Source organism: Pristiophorus japonicus, chromosome 3 (assembly GCF_044704955.1).
Source record: "Pristiophorus japonicus isolate sPriJap1 chromosome 3, sPriJap1.hap1, whole genome shotgun sequence".
Lineage (NCBI taxonomy): Eukaryota > Metazoa > Chordata > Chondrichthyes > Pristiophoridae > Pristiophorus > Pristiophorus japonicus.
The window spans coordinates 184,388,281-184,408,015 of NC_091979.1; the positions used below are offsets into that span (position 1 = coordinate 184,388,281).

The 19,735-nt window shown below is 44.7% G+C and overlaps 1 protein-coding gene across 4 annotated transcripts in view; it reads left to right on the plus strand.

Annotated features, from left to right (window-relative positions):
• Window positions 1–19,735, plus strand: part of abi2b (abl-interactor 2b) — a 204,512-nt gene that overhangs the window by 70,164 nt on the left and 114,613 nt on the right. For all 4 annotated transcript variants that reach the window (XM_070876079.1, XM_070876081.1, XM_070876080.1 and 1 more), the window contains exon 2: window positions 13,964–14,131. In XM_070876079.1, the coding sequence (XP_070732180.1) occupies window positions 13,964–14,131 (168 nt within the window). The remainder of the gene's footprint in view (window positions 1–13,963; window positions 14,132–19,735) is intronic.

Below are 19,735 nucleotides of genomic sequence, written 5' to 3' on the forward strand. Positions count from 1 at the left end.
AAGCAGAGAAGATTACGAGGAGATTTGTTCGAGATGTTCAAGATCATGAAGGGTTTAGATAGAGTAAATAAGGAGAAACTGTTTTCAATAGCAGGAGGGTCGGTAACCAGAGGGGACACATTGGCAAACGAATCAGAGGTGAGATGAGAATTTTTTTTGCGTCGTGTGTTATGGTATGGAATGCGCTGCCTGAAATGGTGTGGAAGCAGATTCAATAGCTTTAGAAAGTAATTTGGATAAATACTTGAAGGGGAATAAATTATGGAGATGGGACCGGGGAGTGAGACTAATTGAGTAGCTCTGTCCAAGAGCCGGCACAGACACAATGGGCCAAATGGACTCCTGTGCTGTATCATTCTACGATTCTATTTGCTCCCTGTTGCTCGTATTCTTGGCTGCTCTCTGTTCCCAGCTCTCTCCAAATCTCCGGTCTCCTCACTCTCCCTATCCACCCGATTGACTTGTATTTTGAAGCATTTGCAGATTTGTTTTCATTTTATCTCCCTTGAGTCTGAATTAAAATTTCATTTTAGTGGGAGATTTGTCTGATTTGTTCTCGGATTTTTTCCTACCAATTTGCTTGGGGCAGTAATTGGATTCTAAGTGGATTGCGGTAAAATGAGTGTTCAATCAAACATTCAAATGAATGTAAAATGCAGCCCGAGTTGACAGTGATTACAGACAGGCAGAAGTCACATGCTAATTACATGCTTTCATGCTCCAAGCCTGGTACCCATTTCTACAATTCATTGAGGGCATCACTACATTCATCAAAAGCTTATTTTTGCTTGTATGTATTCAATTAAAGCTGTGGGGTATTCTTTCTGAAAGCCTTTGTGTGTAATTACATTCAAATCTCCTTCAAAAACCTTGGCCATGTGTGAGCCTAGTTCTGTCTTCACCCGGCATCCACACATACCTTTAAAGGGGGATGGAGTGGGAGGGGGGCAGTCACTGTGTAGCAAGAAGTACAAACGCTGGATTTTACTGCAGTCTGAAGTGAACTATCAGTAGTATGGACTGGAACCTCCCAGGCTGGCAGAGCTTCACTTAAGATCATAAGCAATAGGAGCAGGAGTAGGCCACCTGACCCCTCGAGCCTGCTCTGCCATTTAATAAGATCATGGCTGATCTGATCATGGACTCAGCTCCACTTCCCTGCCCGCTCCCCATAACCCTTTAGTCCCTTATCGCTTGAAAATTTGTCTTATCTCCACCTTAAATATATTCAATGACCCAGCCTCCACAGCTCTCTGAGCAGAGAATTCCAGAGATTTACAACCCTCCGAGAGAAGAAATTCCTCCTCATCTCAGTTTTAAATGGGTGGCCCCTAATTCTGAGACTATGTCCCCTAGTTTTAGTTTCCCCTATGAGTGGAAATATCCTCTCTGCATCCACCTTGTATAGCCCCCTCATTAATTATCTTATATGTTTCGATAAAATCACCTCTCATTCTTCTGAACTTCACTGTGTAAAGGCTCAACCTATCTTCATAAGTCAACCCCCTCATCTCCGGAATCAACCTAGTGAACCTTCTCTGAACAGCTTCCAATGCAAGTATATCCTTCCTTAAATACGGAGTCCAAAACTGTACACTGTACTCCAGGTGTGGCCTTGCCAATACCCTGTACAGTTGTAGCAGGACTTCTCTGCTTTTATACTCTATCCCCATTGCAATAAAGGCCAACATTCCATTTGCCTTCCTGATTACTTGCTGTACCTACATACTAATGTTTTGTGTTTCATGCACAAGGATCCCAGGTCCCTCTGTACTGCAGCAATTTGCAATTTTTCTCCATTTAAATTATAATTTGCTTTACTATTTTTTTCTGTCAAAGTGGATAACTTCACATTTTCTCACATAGTACTCCATTTGCCAAATTTTTGCCCACTCACTTAGCCTGTCTATATCCCTTTGCAGTTTTTTTGTGTCCTCCTCACAATTTGCTTTCCCACCCATCTTTATATCATCAGCAAACTTGGCTACATTACACTTGGTTCCTTCATCCATGTTATTAATATAGATTGTAAATAGTTGAGGACCCAGCACCGGAAAATGACCCATTTATCCCGACTCTGTTTTCTGTTAGTTAGCCAATCCTCTATCCATGCTAATATATTACCTCCAACCCTGTGAACTTTTATCTTGTGCAGTAACTTTTTATGTGGCACCTTATGGAATGCTTTCTGGAAATCCAAATACACCACATCCACTGGTTTCCCCCTTATCTACCCTGCTCGTTACATCCTCAAAGAACTCCAGCAAATTTGTCAAACATGATTTTCCTTTCATAAAACCATGCTGACTCTGCTCGAATGAATTCTGCTTTTCTAAATGTCCTGCTACTGCTTCCTTAATAATAGACTCCAGCATTTTCCCAACAACAGATGTTCGACTAATTGGTCTATAGTTTCCTGCCTTTTGTCTGCCTCCTTTTTTAAATAGGGACGTTATATTTGCGGTTTTCCAATCCGCTGGGACCTCCCCAGAATCCAGGGAATTTTGGTTGATTACAACCAATGCATCCACTATCTCTGCAACCACTTCTTTTAAGCCCTAGGATGTAAGCCATCAGGTCCAGTGGACTTGTCTGCCTTTTAGTCCTATTATTTTACCGAGTACTACTTCATTAGTGATTGTATTAAGTTCCTCCCTCCCTACAGCCCCTTGATTATCCAGTTCTGACTTTTTGTTCTGGGCTATTTTGTAAACTCTTCCTTCTGTGGGGATGGGATTTGTCTGAAGCCAGGCGTTCTGATGAAGGGTCATCAATCTGAAACATTAACTGTTTCTCCACAGATGCTACCGAACCCACTGAGATTTCCAACATTTTCTGTTTTTAATTTGGTCTTGAGCTGAGTACTTTTTGATTCAGTGCTTGATCTTGGACCAGTCCTAAAGGCACTGGGAAATCAGACTGCTCTCCCCTTCCCCCAGCTGGTTGGATGAGTAAACTTGGAGTCTTCAAACTTACAAAGGAGAAAGGGATTTAAACAGCTTTCTGACCAAAGGACTGGAGCGATTTTAATTTATATAATGACTTGGATATGGGCATAAGTGGAACAATAATAACTTTTATTTATATAGCGCCTTTAAAGTAGTAAAACGTCCCAAGGCGCTTCACAGTGTTACAGACAAAGAGATAAGTTTGACACCGAGCCACAGATGAAATTACGGCAGATGATCAAAAGCTTGTTTAAAGAGGTAGGTTTTATCGAGCGTCTTAAAGGAGGTTAGAGAGGTAGAGAAGCGTAGAGGTTTAGGGAAGGAGTTCCAGAGCTTAGGGCCCAGGCAGCTGAAGGCATGTCCACCGATGGTTGAGCAGTTATAATGAGGGATGTTCAAGAAGCCAGAATTTGTGGAGGGCAGACATCTTGTGGGATTGTGAGGCTGAAAAAGATTGAAGATGGGGAGGAGCAAGGCCATGGAGTGATTTGTAAACAAGGATGAGAATTTTGAAATCGAAGTATTGTTTAACCGGGAGCCAACATAGGTCAGAAAGCACAGGGGTGATGGGTGATCTTGACTTAGTGTGAGTTAGTACATAGGCAGCTGAGTTTTGGATGACTTCAAGTATACATAATGTGGGATGTAGAAGGAGTGAGTTGGAGTTGTCAAGTCTAGAGGCAACAAAGGCATGAATGAGGGTTTCAGCAGCAGAAGAGCTGAGGCAAGGGCGGAGGCGAGCAATGTTACGGAGGTGGAAAAAGGCGGTTTTAGTTATGTCGCGGATATGTGGCTGGAAACTCATTTCAGGGTTAAATATGACACCGAGGTTGTCAGAGTTTGCTGATTTCAAATTAGGGACATTGCAAACAGTAAGGAAGAATATATTCGCCTGAAGAACAGACTGGCAGCATGACAGATGGGTGGCAGCTGCAATTAAATCCAGAGAAATGTGAAGTAGAATATTTTGGAATGTAGAACTGGAAGGAAGTGTGCCTTAAACCTCAGATCCTTGACTATGTGGAGGAGCAGGCGATTGGGTGGCGATAGTGAGCTTTTCAAAAGTGGGAATGCAGGTGGTCAAGGATGTTTTTTTCTAAATAAAAGGTTAGTTTTCTAGGATTTGTACTTTGGGCCATTAAACATAGAAACAAGGAAGTGATGTTGAATTTGTACTATGGTAAGACCACAGTTGGAGTATTGTTCTGGCCATCTCATTATAGGAAGGGTATTAGAGTCATGAATAGGGGACAGTGCAGATTCATTTGAGTGATACCAGGAATAGGAGGTTAGAGTTATGAGAAAGAAATACTTGCATTTCTGTAGTGCCTTTCATGACCACCAGATATCCCAAAGCGCATTACAGCCAATGAAGTACTTTGTGAAATGCAGTCATTGTTGTAATGTAGGGAACGCAGCAACCAATTTGCACACAGCAAATTCCCACAAACAGCAATGTGATAATGACCAGATAATCTGTTTTAGTGATAATTGATTGCGGGCTAAATATTGGCCAGGACACCGGGGTTACTTCTCGACTCTTCTTTTGAAATTGTGCCATGGGATCTTTTACATCCACCCGAGGGAGCAGACGTGGCCTCAGTTTAATGTCTCATCGGAAAGAAGGCACATCCGACAGTGAGCACTTCCTCAGAACTGCACTGGAGTGTCGGTCTAGATTTTTGTGCTCAAGTCTCTGGAGTGGGATTTGAACCCACAGCCTTCTGACTCCTAGCCAAGAGTGCTACCAACTGAGCCACGCTGACACTAAAATGTTTCAAAGATTGGGGCTTTTTCACTGGAGCAGCGAGGTTTAACGGGAAATTTAATTCAAAAATATGAAATGTTTCGAGAGAATAATTGTGTAAAGATTTTTCCCATTGGTTGGTGAATCAGATGGTCATTGGAACATGGAGTGATTTACCACAAGTGGCCGTTGAGGCTGAGACTGTAGCATCATAATATATAAGGACGGGAGAGTGGAGAACACCAGTTCCAACTGTCACAGGACGGGAGAGTGGAGAGCGCCAGTTCCAACTGTCACAGGACGGGAGAGTGGGGAGAGCACCAGTTCCAACTATCACAGGACGGGAGAGTGGAGAGCACCAGTTCCAACTGTCACAGGAGAGAGAGTGGAGAGCGCCAGTTCCAACTGTCACAGGACGGGAGAGTGGAGAGCACCAGTTCCAACTATCACAGGACGGGAGAGTGGAGAGCACCAGTTCCAACTGTAATGATTGGTGTATGGAATTACTAAGCTATGAAAAACTCCTAGCATTACAAATAGACATTCCCTCATTCCAAACTAGGTTTGTGTGTGGAGAGAGCAATTTGAGCTGTAAAACATTGGGGGGATAGTACAGATGCATATAGATAAGTCACTAACATTGGGGTATAATACTGGCATTTACAGGTTACAGGACTGTCACTTTATCAAATGGGGGTACATTACTGGTGGATACAGGACTGTCACGAACACTGGGGTACAGTACTGGTGGCTACAGGATTGTCACTATTCCACTGGTACAGGTCTCTCACTAACACTGGGGTACAGTACTGGTGTGCACAGATCTCGCTAACACTGGGGTACAATATTGGTGGGTTGAAGTTTGTGACTGGATCGGTGTAATTTTAGAAGATGCAGTAAGAGTGTTACATAAGGATATTGGAATAAGTGCAGTTTTCCCCGTGGTGCAGTAGAACCAATGTGCAATGATCTGTAGTTAAGGGTTGATTTGGTTATCAGAGTAGAACATAAGAAATAGGAGCAGGATTAGGCCATTTGGCCCATCAAGCCTGCTTCGCCATTCAATAAGATCATGGCTGATCTGATCCTGGACTCTGTTCCATTTCACTGCACGCTTCCCATAATCCTTTACTCCCTTATCGCTCAAAAATTCCGCCTTAAATATATTCAATGAGCCAGCCTCCACAGCTCTCTGGGGCAGAGAATGCCATAGATTACTACCCTCAGAGAAAAAATGTCTTCCTCATCTCAGTTTTAACTGGACGGCCCCTTATTCTGAGACTATGTCCCCTAGTTTTAGTTTCCCCTATGAGTGGAAATATCCTTTCTGCATCCACTTTGTCTAGCCCCCTCATTATCTTATATGTTTCGATAAGATCACCTCTCATTCTTCTGAACTCCAGTGAGTATAAACCCAACCTACTCAACCTATCTTCATAAGTCAACCCCCTCATCTCTGGAATCAACCTAGTGAACCTTCTCTGAACAGCCTCTAATGCAAGGATATCCTTCCTTAAATATGGAGACCAAAACTATATGCAGTGCTTTAGGTGTGGCCTTACCAATACCCTGTACAGTTGTAGCATGACTTCTCTGCTTTTATATCAGCCTTGCAATCAAAGCCAACATTCCATTTGCCTTCCTGATTACTTGCTGTGTACCTGCATAATAACTTTGTGTTTCATGCACGACTCCCAGGTCCCTCTGTACTGCAGCACTTTGCAATTTTTCTCCATTTAAAATTGTAATTTGCTTTTCTATTTTTTCTGCCAAAGTGGATAACCTCACGTTTTCCCGAATTGTACCCCATGATACTGTTGACTAACAGTATAGGAGGAAAAAGACATTAAGCCCATCGAATCTCGACCCTCTCGAACCCTCATGCTCCCATGACCATCCGAAAGTTTTTCAGAAACAAAAAAGAAAAAACTGAAAATAGAGAACAAAAAGGCAGGTTAATGTTTTGGGTCGATCCCTTCAGCAGAACGGAAAACTGAAGAATAATTAAGTTCTTTAGTAGAGTTATCCAAAAACAAAGTCATGGTGGAGAGAAACAGCAGATCTTGCAATTGCAGAGAAGATGCTAATGGTCTGATTCACCTGCTAATGGTCTGATTCACCTGGAACTATTAGACATCCCACTGAGGCAATGGGAAATCATTAAATGGACAAAATATTGTGTAAATAGCTAAAACAGCAAATAGGCGTGGAGAGATTCACACAAGGAATAAAGAGTAGGAAATGCGAAGAATGGAATAAAATAAACATCCAGGTGTAGGATTTCTGAAATAGAAATGAAAATGCTGCAAACCTGTAGTAAGTCCACCAATCCCAAAAAGAAAATCTAGGTTAACATTCTTGATGCAGATTCCCAGCTCCCCAATGCTGTGTGCAAGTTGGCTGCAGCATTTCCTACCACTGCAACATGACTAAACTTTAAAAAAATACACTCATAATTCTTTAGCTGTTTAGCACGTTGGGACATCTGAGGTCGTGAAAGGTGTGATAGAAATGCAAGTTCTTTCTTCCTTTCATTACAGTATCTTCACTGGCCCTGACATCTAGGTGAACCTAAGATAACGAACAGAAAATCTTTCTGAATTATTTTAGCTGCTGGATGTATCCTGTGCTACAGAAATTGTCTTCAATCTTTGAAAGCAGTAGCGCATCCATCAGACCCATTTTAGGATTTTAGCTATCAAGTGAATACATAAGTGATGTTATACACATTTATGGTAAATATTAATGCCAACTCCTTGACCAAAAAGAATAAATGGTTGCAGTTTGTATGCTACACTTCGTGATAATTAACCATTGTATAGTATTCTTGTAGTTTTTCCAATTACAGGAATTAACTAGTTTAACTGTTCTCTCTGAAGATTATGACTGACCATGTGGAGCAGCTCAATCTATTTGAATGATTGGTGACTCTTGGAGTTTAAGTAACTTGTCAGCTCAATTCAAAAGGAACTGCCAGTCACGCATAGGAATGGGAGTAGGACATTCAGCCCCTCAAGTCTGTTCCGCCATTCAATGAGATCATAGCTGATCTGTATATTAACTCCCATCCATCTGCCTTGGTGCCATATCCTTGTCTCGCAAAAATCTATCGAAGTTGGATTTAAAATGATTAATTGAGCTTGCATCTACTGCTTTTTGTGGGAGTTCCACACTTCTACCATCCTTTGTGTGAAGAAGTGTTTCCTAACTTCTCTCCTGAATGGTCTGGCTCTGATTTTAAGGTTACGTCCCTTGTCCTATACTCTCCCACCAGTGGGAAAAGTTTTTCTCTACCCTATCAATTCCTATCAAAATCCTAAAAACCTCAATCAAATCACACCCTATTCCTCTCTGTTCCAGGGAATACAAAACTAGTTTATGTAATCTCTCCTCTTAAACTATCGGTTGGCGTTCTGGTAACATTCCAGTGAATCGACACTGCATTCCTTCCAAGGCCATTATATCCTTTCTAAGGTGTGGTGCCCAGAACTGTACAGTATACCAGATGTGGTCTAACCAGGGCTTCAAAAAATCACAGTTCGTTTTTGTTTATGGCATGGATTCTCGTCTCAAGCTTTTCTGTAGCTTAGCAGAGAACTGAATTGCTTGGTTGATATGAAGAAATATTTTTCCTCATCTGTGAATACAATGTTGGGTTGTATGAATTCCAAGGTCAGTAGGAGTATGTGTGTGTACTAGGTCTGTGCAGCAGAGCTGGTCTCCAGTCATCTTGGTTAACCCTTGCCACTAGACCAAGACCGTGCTCTGCTAAACCCGTGTGGTGGCTGGTGTGTAGCGGCCACTTCACGTTAAAAGAATTCACGCACAGGCATTTTCCACCCTTCAAGATGTAGTTCAGGACCTGGAATGTCAGATCCCTCATTGAAACACCTGTGAACGCATCCTTTTTTGGTGTGGAAGTAGGTCATCCTCGACACAACGGACTACCTAATACTACACTAGGTTGCTGGCATAATTCTGGCCAGCTGTCTTTTAAGCTCCTTGTGCCCTATGACAGACGTCAAGGGACCACCACCAAGCTAAGACTAGAGTTAAATACTCCGTACACTTAAAATATCAACATGCATCATCTCTCTTCTCCCCCCTCTCCCTCCCAAGTCCCCATCAGACCCACTCCCTCATCACACCCCCCTATTAAAGCTATGTATTGATGTTACAACAGTCAGCCAGAGTTGCCCAGGAGAATGATCAGGGACTGGTTCTGAAGCTTGCTTGAGTTTGGTTTGGGACAGTGTAGGAGGTCAGCATAGTGAATGGAATTGCTGCAGGCGAAGGGCAAGTTCTGAGGGGAAAGGTAACGTAAAGATCCAGTTTGCTGAAATTTTCAATAAAAACAATGAAGCATCTGTGTGAAGCCATTGGCTCTGTTAGATCTTTGATGATTTGTTGTTTTTCACCCTCACTTTAAGCTATCTTCTTCTTTACCCCCACCCTGTTCCAACAACCATCCATCAGTAGAGAGAGTGCATTGGAGACCCCCCCCTCGCCCCCTGAGCATCTGCTGTTCCAGAAGCAGCAAGGTGCAAAGCTCATAGTCACATGCTTATGCCTGCTTCTCCAGAAGGCATGAGGTCAGATCTTGCTGGAGCAGCGTATCTCGCAGGATGCGCCATTAGCTAGACTTTTTTCTGCACCCTTCAGCTTGAAAGTTTTTCGAGACGGAACTTGCTGGAAATGCGAGCTGATAAAGATGCAGCGATGGCAATGGAGCAACTGGGACTTGGGTGAATGACGGGACCAACAGTCTATTTTCTTAACCAATGAGATTTAAGGATTGATATGAAACTAAGAGTAGGTGAATTCAATGTCAAATCGGGTACAGAACGAAAGTTTGGATTGAGAGAGGAAAAAAGAGATAAAGGCAAAGTAATCAAAAAAAATTTAAAATTTACATTTCTAAAATCTCTAATCACAATTGGCTTCACGCAGTAATGAGACTCCACAGTTTAAATTGTTCCATTTCTGGGCCAAAGAGGTTGATTGATATTGCATTAACAATGATCACATCATTAAAAAATTGCTTGTGCTGTTAAGTTCCTGCCCTAATTTTCTGCGGTGAGTTTAATGGTCAATTACTATACAAATTCAGCAAGTTGTTATAAATACGATGTAACTATTTGTACTGCACTTTTTTTTGACAGACAGAAGCATCTGTCCAGCACCCCCCCCCCCCCCCCCCCCCCCCCCCCACACCTGAACTGCACTTTTTTGACCAACAGGCGACAAGCCCCGCCCCTTCCTTCCCGGCTCAATCATTCCATAAACGTGGTGCTGATGGCGGCGGGCCTGGGCCCTGAGAGTGGTGGTGGGGAATGGAGGCGGGCCTGGGCCCTGAGAGCGGTGGGGGGGTGCGGGGAGAGGGAATGGAGGCGGGCCTGGGTCCTGAGAGCGGTGGGAGGGGGGGGATGGAGGCGGGCCTGGGCCCTGAGAGCGGTGAGGGGGAATGAAGGCGGGCCTGGGCCCTGAGAGCAGAGGGCAACCGGTGGAGAGAGCAAGAGAGAGGGGGGCGGGGGGAGGAGGAGACAGATCACGTTCTTCCAGCCCCCGTTGGAGTGGATGATAGCCAGACAATGCTGTCACTATTCACTTCATATAAACCTGTTAACATTCTGTACACAATGCCTGCCTCATCTCTGGTTGGGGTGTGGGGGAGGGAGAAGAAGAAGGATGCATTTGCGCCTGGGATAAGGCACTTTGGCCAGGGGAGGGATGTACTTGGACTGGGGTAAGGCACTTTGGCTGGAGGAGGGATGTCCTTGGACTGGGGTAAGGCATTTTGGCTGGCCCTTGCTGTCTTCTTGGGAGCTCTGTCCTCTGTCGCTTCAGGAAGTCAAAGTGGATCGAGTTACAATTTGCAAAGTCAGTGAGACCTTGGGATAGGTGGTTCCAGTTACACATTTCTGTGAAACTTCATGGTGTGGCTTATCCTCCAAGGGGACCAATCAGAAACAAAGGGTGGAGCATGTTGGCCATTTTTGCAGTACAAATAAATGCATTCTTATAAATAACGGGGAAGCTAAGGCTGAGATACCATTTGTGTGAAGCAATCGGCGTAAATTGGCCAGCAAGTTCTGACGATTCGCCACTCATGGCATATCTATTAATCCACTGTACCTGTTGGCCAATTTGTGCATTAATAACGCTAATAACATTAACACGCCGTTATTTTTCCAACAAGATCTGTCTCGTGGAATCACGTTGGGGTATGGTTCAACGGGTGCTTGACCTGAGTGGCCATTCCTCGCGAAAGCATTGCACTGAGTGTTGCATTGGCTACCCAAGCATTGCAGTCGAACATGAACCTGTGCTTGTTTGGCGTATTCTCGTGCGTACATTTCCCAAAAGGAGCTACTGGTTAGCAATCCTTATTCTGTGGCCAACTTCAGCGCTCCTCAGTTCTCTCCTCTCTTTCCTGTGTCTCTCTCTCTCTCCGGACTGAAATAAGCTATGTCAGCCAGAGCATGAGTTGAGCCTGGCCTGTCGTCCCAGTTCTGCAGTTGTCCATGCAGCTTCATCCTTTCCACGGGACCTTCTAATTGGGAGCTCTAAGTGAAGGGATATGTAATAAGATTTTTCTCGTGGTGAAGTTGTTGTGAATCATATCTTTGTATACTGTGGCGAGTGAGCAGTGCGATGTAATGGTGAGCTCAACTGTCTGAGGCACAGTATTGATATCTGACCTTGCAGAGGAGATTGTGGCTTGATTCTCTTTCTTCACCCTCCCCCTCTCCACCCACATTGTTACAGTGGACGGGGAATAAAGGGAGGGGGAGCTCTAAAAAATAACTGATCACTGAAATGCTGATTCATTATAATGCATTCTGCTGTGCTGTAAATTGGAAGAATGCAGTGGAGTTTTAGACACCTGTAATAGAATTTTTGGGGCAGCTCGTGTGATTCTCTAACTATGTGCTGTACAGAGACACCGCTATCCACTGAGAACCTCAATTTGCAGGGCTGGCTGCTTCAATTTGTGGGAGCTCATTATTCAGTAGTGCAGAGCTGAGATCTCAGCTACAGGAAATATCGATGTCCTTTGTGTATTCCAATGGCCTGATATGATCAGCCTGGCTCTGCCATTCACTGATGTACCAGTGGTGCATCTTCCATGGATGAGAGAGTGGCCTGAGAAGTCAGCCTGCCTTCGGCCAGAACTGGCACTATGGGTCAGAAGCTCTGTTTGGGAAGCAGGAACTTGATGCCTAATGTTCCAGGGTTGTTTCAGAGGGCACGCTCGATGTTGGAATACAGATAAGAGCATTGGAGTAGGCAGCTGCGATACTACTGCCATGAGTACAAGGTGGATGCTTGACAGCGTGTTTGCTTGTAATAACTGTCACCTTCCTTTAAATCATAGGGTCAATTTATTAGGACTACAATGTGTTTATAGCACATAGGTTGATTCGTGCTCGAGTTGGCTGTAACCCAGTGTTCATACTTCATATTCGTCTTTGTCTCTTGGATTTTGTCAGAAGCACTGCAGACACAACTTTTCTCCAACACATAGCATATCTGAGAGAAGTCATACCTTTCTCTGTGGTGATCTTTAATAGCCTTTTGAGCTGGATATTGTCCATAAAAATATTGGACACAATCTCTACACCTTTTGTTCTCTCCACATAGTCACATCAAACACTCTCTGGGCAGGTACAGCACAGGTTAGGTACAGAGCATTGCTCCCTCTATGCTGTCCTCTCAAACACTCCCAGGGCAGCCACAACAAAAATAACTTGTATTTTTAGTAGTAAAACATTCCAAGGTGCTTCATAGGAACATTATGAAACAAAATTTGACAAAGAGCCACATGAGATATTGGAACGCAAGATCATAAGAACAGAAGAAATAGGAGCCGGAGTAGGCCATACGGTCCTTCGAGTCCATTAGATTAGGACAGGTGACCAAAAGCTCCGTCAAAGAGGTAGGTTTTAAGAAGTATCTTAAAGGAGGAGAGAAAGGTGGAGAGGTTCAGGACGGCAATTCTAGAGCTTAGTGCCCAGGCAACTGAAGGCACAGTTGCCAATGGTGGATGCACAGGAGTCCAGAATTGGAGGAGTACAGAGCTCTCGGGGGGGGTGGGGGGGATGGGTGGGGGGGAGGCGGTGGGGTGGGGAAGGTTGTTGGCCTGGAGGAGATGACCGAGATAGGGAGGGGCAAGGCCATGGAGCGATTTGAAAACGAGGAAGAGAATTTTAAAATCGAGGCATTGCCGGACCGGGAGTTAAGATATGGACAGCAGAATTTTGGTTGAGCACAAGTTTATGGAGGATGGAATATGGGAGGAGAGCTCGAGTCTAGACAAAGGCATGGATGAGAATTTCACCAGCAGATTAGCTGAGGTAGGGGTGGAGATGGGCGATATTAGAGGTTAGAAGTACAGCATGAGTTAGATACAGAGTGAAGTGCCATCTACACTGCCGTGCAACACTTCAGAGCAGGTACAGCACGATTTAGATACAGGGTAAAGCTCTCTGCACTGTCCTATTAAACACTCCAAGGGCAGATACAGCACGTATTAGATTCAGAGTACAATTTAAAATGTTCTATGAATCCCACTTCCCTGATCTTTTCCCATAGCCATGTATCTGCTCCACTTCAAATACTCATCACATTTTATATTTAAGGTTCAATGTTCTCTGCCTCAACTACTGTATGTAAATGGTAAATCAGAGCAGTCCCCAACACCACTCGCCACCCATCCAGTCTTTTTACCCCCGACCCTTCGCATTCTGTCTTCCACCTATATCTCTGTACATTGCCTTTAATTCCATGTGTCTTTATCTTTGCCATAAGTCTCTTATGTGGAACCTTACCAACTGCTTTTTATCCATATAACCCAATGCATTTTCTTTATCTCCCTGGTATTTCTTCAAAGAATTCTATATGATTGGTCAAGGACAACCTGCCAACTGGTCCTTATTTTCACAACTGAAGTATGACTAACTATCATTTCTAGGGATACTTGCTTTTGTTAGCTCCAGACCCAACTATTCCAATACTGTCCTGGCCAGACTCCCATCCTCTAAACCTGAGCTCATCCAAAACTCTGCTGCACGTATCCTAACCATGTCATGCAGTCCCTTTCACAATCATTACCCCTGTGCTCACTGACCTACATTGGCTTCCGGTCCATCAACACCTCGATTTAAAAAAAAAAAATTGTTACATATTTTGTACTACATTTCCAATACTTTCTGCACACCTGATGTATTTTGGGTAGCTTGATTAACCTTTCTTTTTTTTTTAAAAGGCGACAGATAAACAGCGAGCTCTGGAAGAAACCAAAGCTTACACAACCCAGTCCTTAGCAAGTGTGGCCTACCTGATCAACACCTTAGCGAACAATGTGCTCCAGATGCTGGACATCCAGGCATCCCAGCTCCGACGCATGGAATCGTCAATCAACCATATCTCACAGGTAAGCTTATCACAGCCCTCTGATGTATAGAAAAATAGGTGCAGGAGTAGGCCATTCGGCCCTTCGCGCCTGCACCACCATTCAATAAGATCATGGCTGATCATTCACCTCAGTACCCCTTTCCCACTTTCTCTCCATACCCTTTGATCCCTTGAGCCGTAAGGGCCATATCCAACTCCCTCTTAAATATATCCAATGAACTGGCATCAACCACTCTCTGCAGTAGGGAATTCCACATATTAATAACTCTGAGTGAAGAAGTTTCTCCTCATCTCAGTCCTAAATGGCTTACCCCTTATCCTTAGATTATGTCCCCTGGTTCTGGGCATTCCCAACATCGGGAACATTCTTTCTGCATCTAACCTGTCTAGTCCCGTAAGAATTTTATGTGTTTCTATGAGATCCCCTCTCATCCTTCTAAACTCCAGTGAATACAGGTCCAGTCGATCAAGTCTCCTCATATGTCAGTGCTGCCACCCGGGAATCAGTCTGGTGAACCTTCGCTGCACTCCCTCAATAGCAAGAACGTCCTTCCTCAGATTAGGAGACCAAAACTGAATACAATATTTCAGGTGAGGCCTCACTAAGGCCCTGCACAACTGCAGTAAGATCTCCCTGCTCCTATACTCAAATACCCTAGCTATGAAGGCCAACATACCATTTGCCGCCTTCACCGCCTGCTGTACCACATGCCAACTTTCAATGACTGATGTACCATGGCACCCAGGTCTCGTTGCACCTCCCCTTTTCCTAATCTGTCACCATTCAGATAATATTCTGCCTTCGTGTTTTGCCACCAAAGTGGATAACCTCACATTTATCCACATTATACTGCATCTGCCATGCGTTTGCACACTCACCTAACCTGTCCAAGTCACCCTGCAGCCTTTTAGCATCGTCCTCACAGCTCACACCGCCACTCAGCTTAGTGTCGTCTGCAAACTTGGAGATATTACACTCAATTCCCTCATCCAAATCATTAATGTATATTGTAAATAGCTGGGGTCCTCGCACTGAGCCCTGCGGCACCCCACTAGTTACTGCCTGCCATTCTGAAAAGGACCAGTTTATCCCGACTCTCTCCTTCCTGTCTGCCATCCAGTTCTCTGTCCACGTCAGTGCACTAGCCCCCAATACCACGTGCTTTAATTTTGCACACCAATCCCTTGTGTGGGACCTTGTCGAAAGCCTTTTGAAAGTCCAAATACACCACATCCACTGGTTCTCCCTTGTCCACTCTACCAGTTACATCTTCAAAAAATTCTAGAAGATTTGTCAAGCAGGATTTCCCTTTCATAAATCCATGCTGACTTGGACCGATCCCGTCACTGCTTTCCAAATGTGCTGCTATTTCATCTTTAAAAATTGATTCCAACATTTTCCCCACTACCGATGTCAGGCAAACCAGTCTACACTTACCCGTTTTCTCTCTCCCTCCTTTCTTAAAAAGTGGTGTTACATTAGCTACCCTCCAGTCCATAGGAACTGATCCAGAGTCGATAGACTGTTGGAAAATGATCACCAATGCATCCACTATTTCTAGGCCCACTTCCTTAAGTACTCTGGGATGCAGACTATCAGGCCCCAGGGATTTATCGGCCTTCAATCCCATCAATTTCCCTAACACAATTTCCCACCTAATAAGGATTTCCTTCAGTTCCTCCTTCTCACTAGACCCTTGGTCCCCGAGTATTTCCGGAAGGTTGTTTGTGTCTTCCTTCGTGAAAACAAAACCAAAGTATTTGTTTAACTGTTCCGCCATTACTTTGTTCCCCATTATAAATTCACCTGAATCCGGCTGCAAGGGACCTACGTTTGTTTTCACTAATCTTTTTCTCTTCACGTATCTATAGAAGCTTTTGCAGTCAGTTTTTATGTTCCAAGTAAGCTTCCCCTCATACTCTATTTTCCCCCTCCTATTAAACCCTTTTTCCTCCTCTGCTGTATTATAAAATTCTCCCAGTCCTCAGGTTTGCTGCTTTTTCTGGCCAATTTATATGCCTCTTCTTTGGATTTAACACTATCCTTAATTTCCCTTGTTAGCCACGGTTGAGCCACCTTCCCCGTTTTATTTTTACTCCAGACAGGGATGTACAATTGTTGAAGTTCACCCATGTGATCTTTAAATGTTTGCCTTTGCCTATCCACCGTCAACCCTTTAAGTATTATTCACCAGTCTATTCTAGCCAATTCACATCTCATACCATCGAAATTACCTTTCCTCAAGTTCAGGACCCTAGTCTCTGAATTAACTGTGTCGCTCTCCATCTTAATAAAGAATTCTACCATATTATGGTCACTCTTCCCCAAGGGGCCTCGCACAACAAAATTGCTAATTAGACCTTTCTCATTACACATCACCCAGTCTAGGATGGCCAGCCCTCTTGTTGGTTCCTCGACATATTGGTCTAGAATACCATCCCTAATACACTCCAGGAAATCCTCTTCCACTGCATTGCTACCAGTTTGGTTAGCCCAATCAATATGTAGATTAAAGTTGCCCATGATATTGCATGCATCCCTAATTTTTTGTTTGATGCTGTCCCCAGCCTCACTACTACTGTTTGGTGGTCTGTACACAACTGACACTAGCGTTTTCTGCCCTTTGGTATTCCGTAGCTCCACCCATACTGATTCCACATCATCAAGGCTAATGTCCTTCCTTACCATTGCACCAATTTCCTCTTGAACCAGCAATGCCAACCTGCCTCCTTTTCCTTTCTGTCTATCCTTCCTAAATGTTGAATACCCCTGGATATTGAGTTCCCAGCCTTGGTCACCCTGGAGCCGTGTCTCCGTGATGCCAATTACATCATGCCCATTAACTGCTATCTGCGCAGTTAATTTGTCCACCTTATTCCGAATATTCCTCGCATTGAGACACAGAGCCTTCAGGCTTGTCTTTTTAACACACTTTTCCCCTTTAGAATTTTGCTGTAATGTGGTCCTTTTTGCTTTTTGCCTTGGATTTCTCTGCCCTCCACTTTTACTTTTCTTCTTTCTATCTTTTGCTTCTGCCCCCATTCTACTTCCCTCTGTCTCCCTGCATAAGTTCCCATCCCCCTGCCATATTAGTTTAACTCCTCCCCAACAGCACTAGCAAACACTCCCCCTAGGACATTGGTTCCGGTCCTGCCCAGGTGCAGACCATCCGGTTTGCACTGGTCCCACCTCCCCCAGAACCGGTTCCAATGTCCCAGGAATTTGAATCCCTCCCTTCTGCACCACTCCTCAAACCACGTATTCATCTGAGCGAGCCTGCGATTCCTACTCTGACTCGCATGTGGCATTGCTAGCAATCCTGAATTACTACTTTTGAGGTAGTGATCCGTGATCAGTTTCTTAGCTGGTATGATGGGAAGCTAACCTTTCCCTAAAAATGCGTTTTACTCTTCAGTGTAGTTCACGGTTCCTGACACTCTTCCCTTTTAATGTGACTTCATTTTTCTCTCCTTTTCACCCACCCACGCTTGGATGCAAGGCTTCACATGTGCTGGGTGCCTCCAGAACGACACCCAAGTAGCTGGTGTGTGAGCATAGACGCTAGTTTTTCAGTAATTCAATTGTGGGGGACATCACAACCATGCTTTGTTCTCGCCTGATGTCCATGGGAGAAGTTTTCTATAAGACCTGCCCCCTTCCACCATTCATGTTACAGCACTGCCTCCATAGGCCTGTACTGTCTCCCCGTTTCTATATATATATTTTCATTCAAGAGATGTGGGTGTCGCTGGCAAAGTCAGCATTTATTGCCCATCCCTATCTGTCCTTGAGGTGGTGGTGAGCTGCCTTTTTTGAACCAATGCAGTCCATGGGGTGAAGGTACTCCCACAGTGATGATACGGAAGGAGTTGCAGGCTTTTGACCCAGAGACGCTGAAGGAACAGCGATAACTTTCCAAGTCAGGATGGTGTGCGACTTGAAGGGGAACTTGCAGATGGTGGTGTTGCCGCCATGTGCCTGCTGCCCTTGTCCTTCTAGTAGTAGAGGTCGCGGGCTTGGGAGGTGCTGCTGAAGAAGCCTTGGCGAGTTGCTGCAGTGCATCTTGTAGATGGTACACACTCCAGCCACGGTGCGCAGGTGGCGGAGGGGAGTGAATGTTTAAGGCGGTGGATGGGGTGCCAATCAGGTGGGCTGCTTTGTCCTGGATGGTGTCGAGCTTCTTGTGTTGGAGCTGCACTCATCCAGGAAAGTGGAGAGCATTCCATCACACTGCTGGTTTGTGCTTTGAAGTTGGTGGAAAGGCTTTGCGGAGTCAGGTGAGTCACTTGCTGCAGACTATCCAGCCTCTGACATGCTCTTGTCGACTCAGTGTTTATGTGGCTGGTCCAGTTAAGGTTCTAGTCAATGATGACCTCCAGGATATTGATGGTAAGGGATTCGGTGAAGTTAATCCCATTGAATGTCAACGGGAGACGACTAGACTCTCTCTTGTAGGATATAGGCATTGCCTGGCACTTGTGTGGTGCGAATGTTACTTGCCACTTGTTAGCCCAAGGTCTTCCTGCATGATGACATGGACTACTTCATTATCTCAGGAGTTGCGAATGGAACTCAACACTGCAATCATCAGTGAACATTCCCACTTTGGACCTTATGATGAAGGGAAGGTCATTGATGAAGCAGCTGAAGATGGTTGGATCTGGGACACTGCCCTGAGGAACTCCTGCAGCAATGTCCTGGGGCTGAGACGTTTGGCCTTCAACAACCACAACCATCTTCCTTTGTGCTAGATATGACTCCAGCCAGTGGAGAGTTTTCCCTCTGATTCTCATTGACTTATTTTACTAGGGCTCCTTAATGCCACACTCAGTCAAATGCTGCCTTGATATCAAGGACAGTCGCTCTCACCTCTCCTCTGTAATTTAGCTCTTTTGTCCATGTTTGGACCAAGGCTGTAATGAGGTCTGGAGCCGAGTGGTCCTGGTGGAACCAAACTGAACATCGGAAAGCAGGTTATTAGTGAGTAAGTGCCGCTTGATAGCACTGTCGACGACACCTTCCATCACTTTGCTGATGATTGAGAGTAGACTGATGGGGCAGTAATTGGCTGGATTGGATTTGTTCTTCTCTTTGTGGACAAGGCAGACCTGGGCAATTTTCCACTTTATTGGGTAAATGCCAGTGTTGTAGTTGTCGAGAACAGCTTGGCTAGAATCGCAGCTAGTTCTTTAAAGCATACCACCTGGTGTATATCAGTGCTGGTTCTGGAGAGATGTATATCGCCTGGTGTATATGATGTGGCTGGTTCTGGAGTGGTATATACCACCTGATGTATATGATGGGGCCGGATCTGGAGATGTGTACACCACCTGGTGTATATCAGTACATATCAAGGCATGACAAAGCAGGTAAGGAGATCCAGGAGGTAGTATTGCAGGAGCCTCAGTCCCTGCACTTGTCCAATAGATTTGAGGTTCTTGCAACCCTTGAGGACAAGTGTGCAGACTGCGGGGTGGATGAACAGACTGACCAAGGCACTGTGGTGCAGAAAGCCATTCAAGTGGGGGGAGTAAAGAGGCAGGTGGTTGTAGTAGGGGACAGTATAGTTAAGGGGATAGATGGGGTTCTCTGCAGCCAAGAGCGTGTGTCCCGAAGGATGTG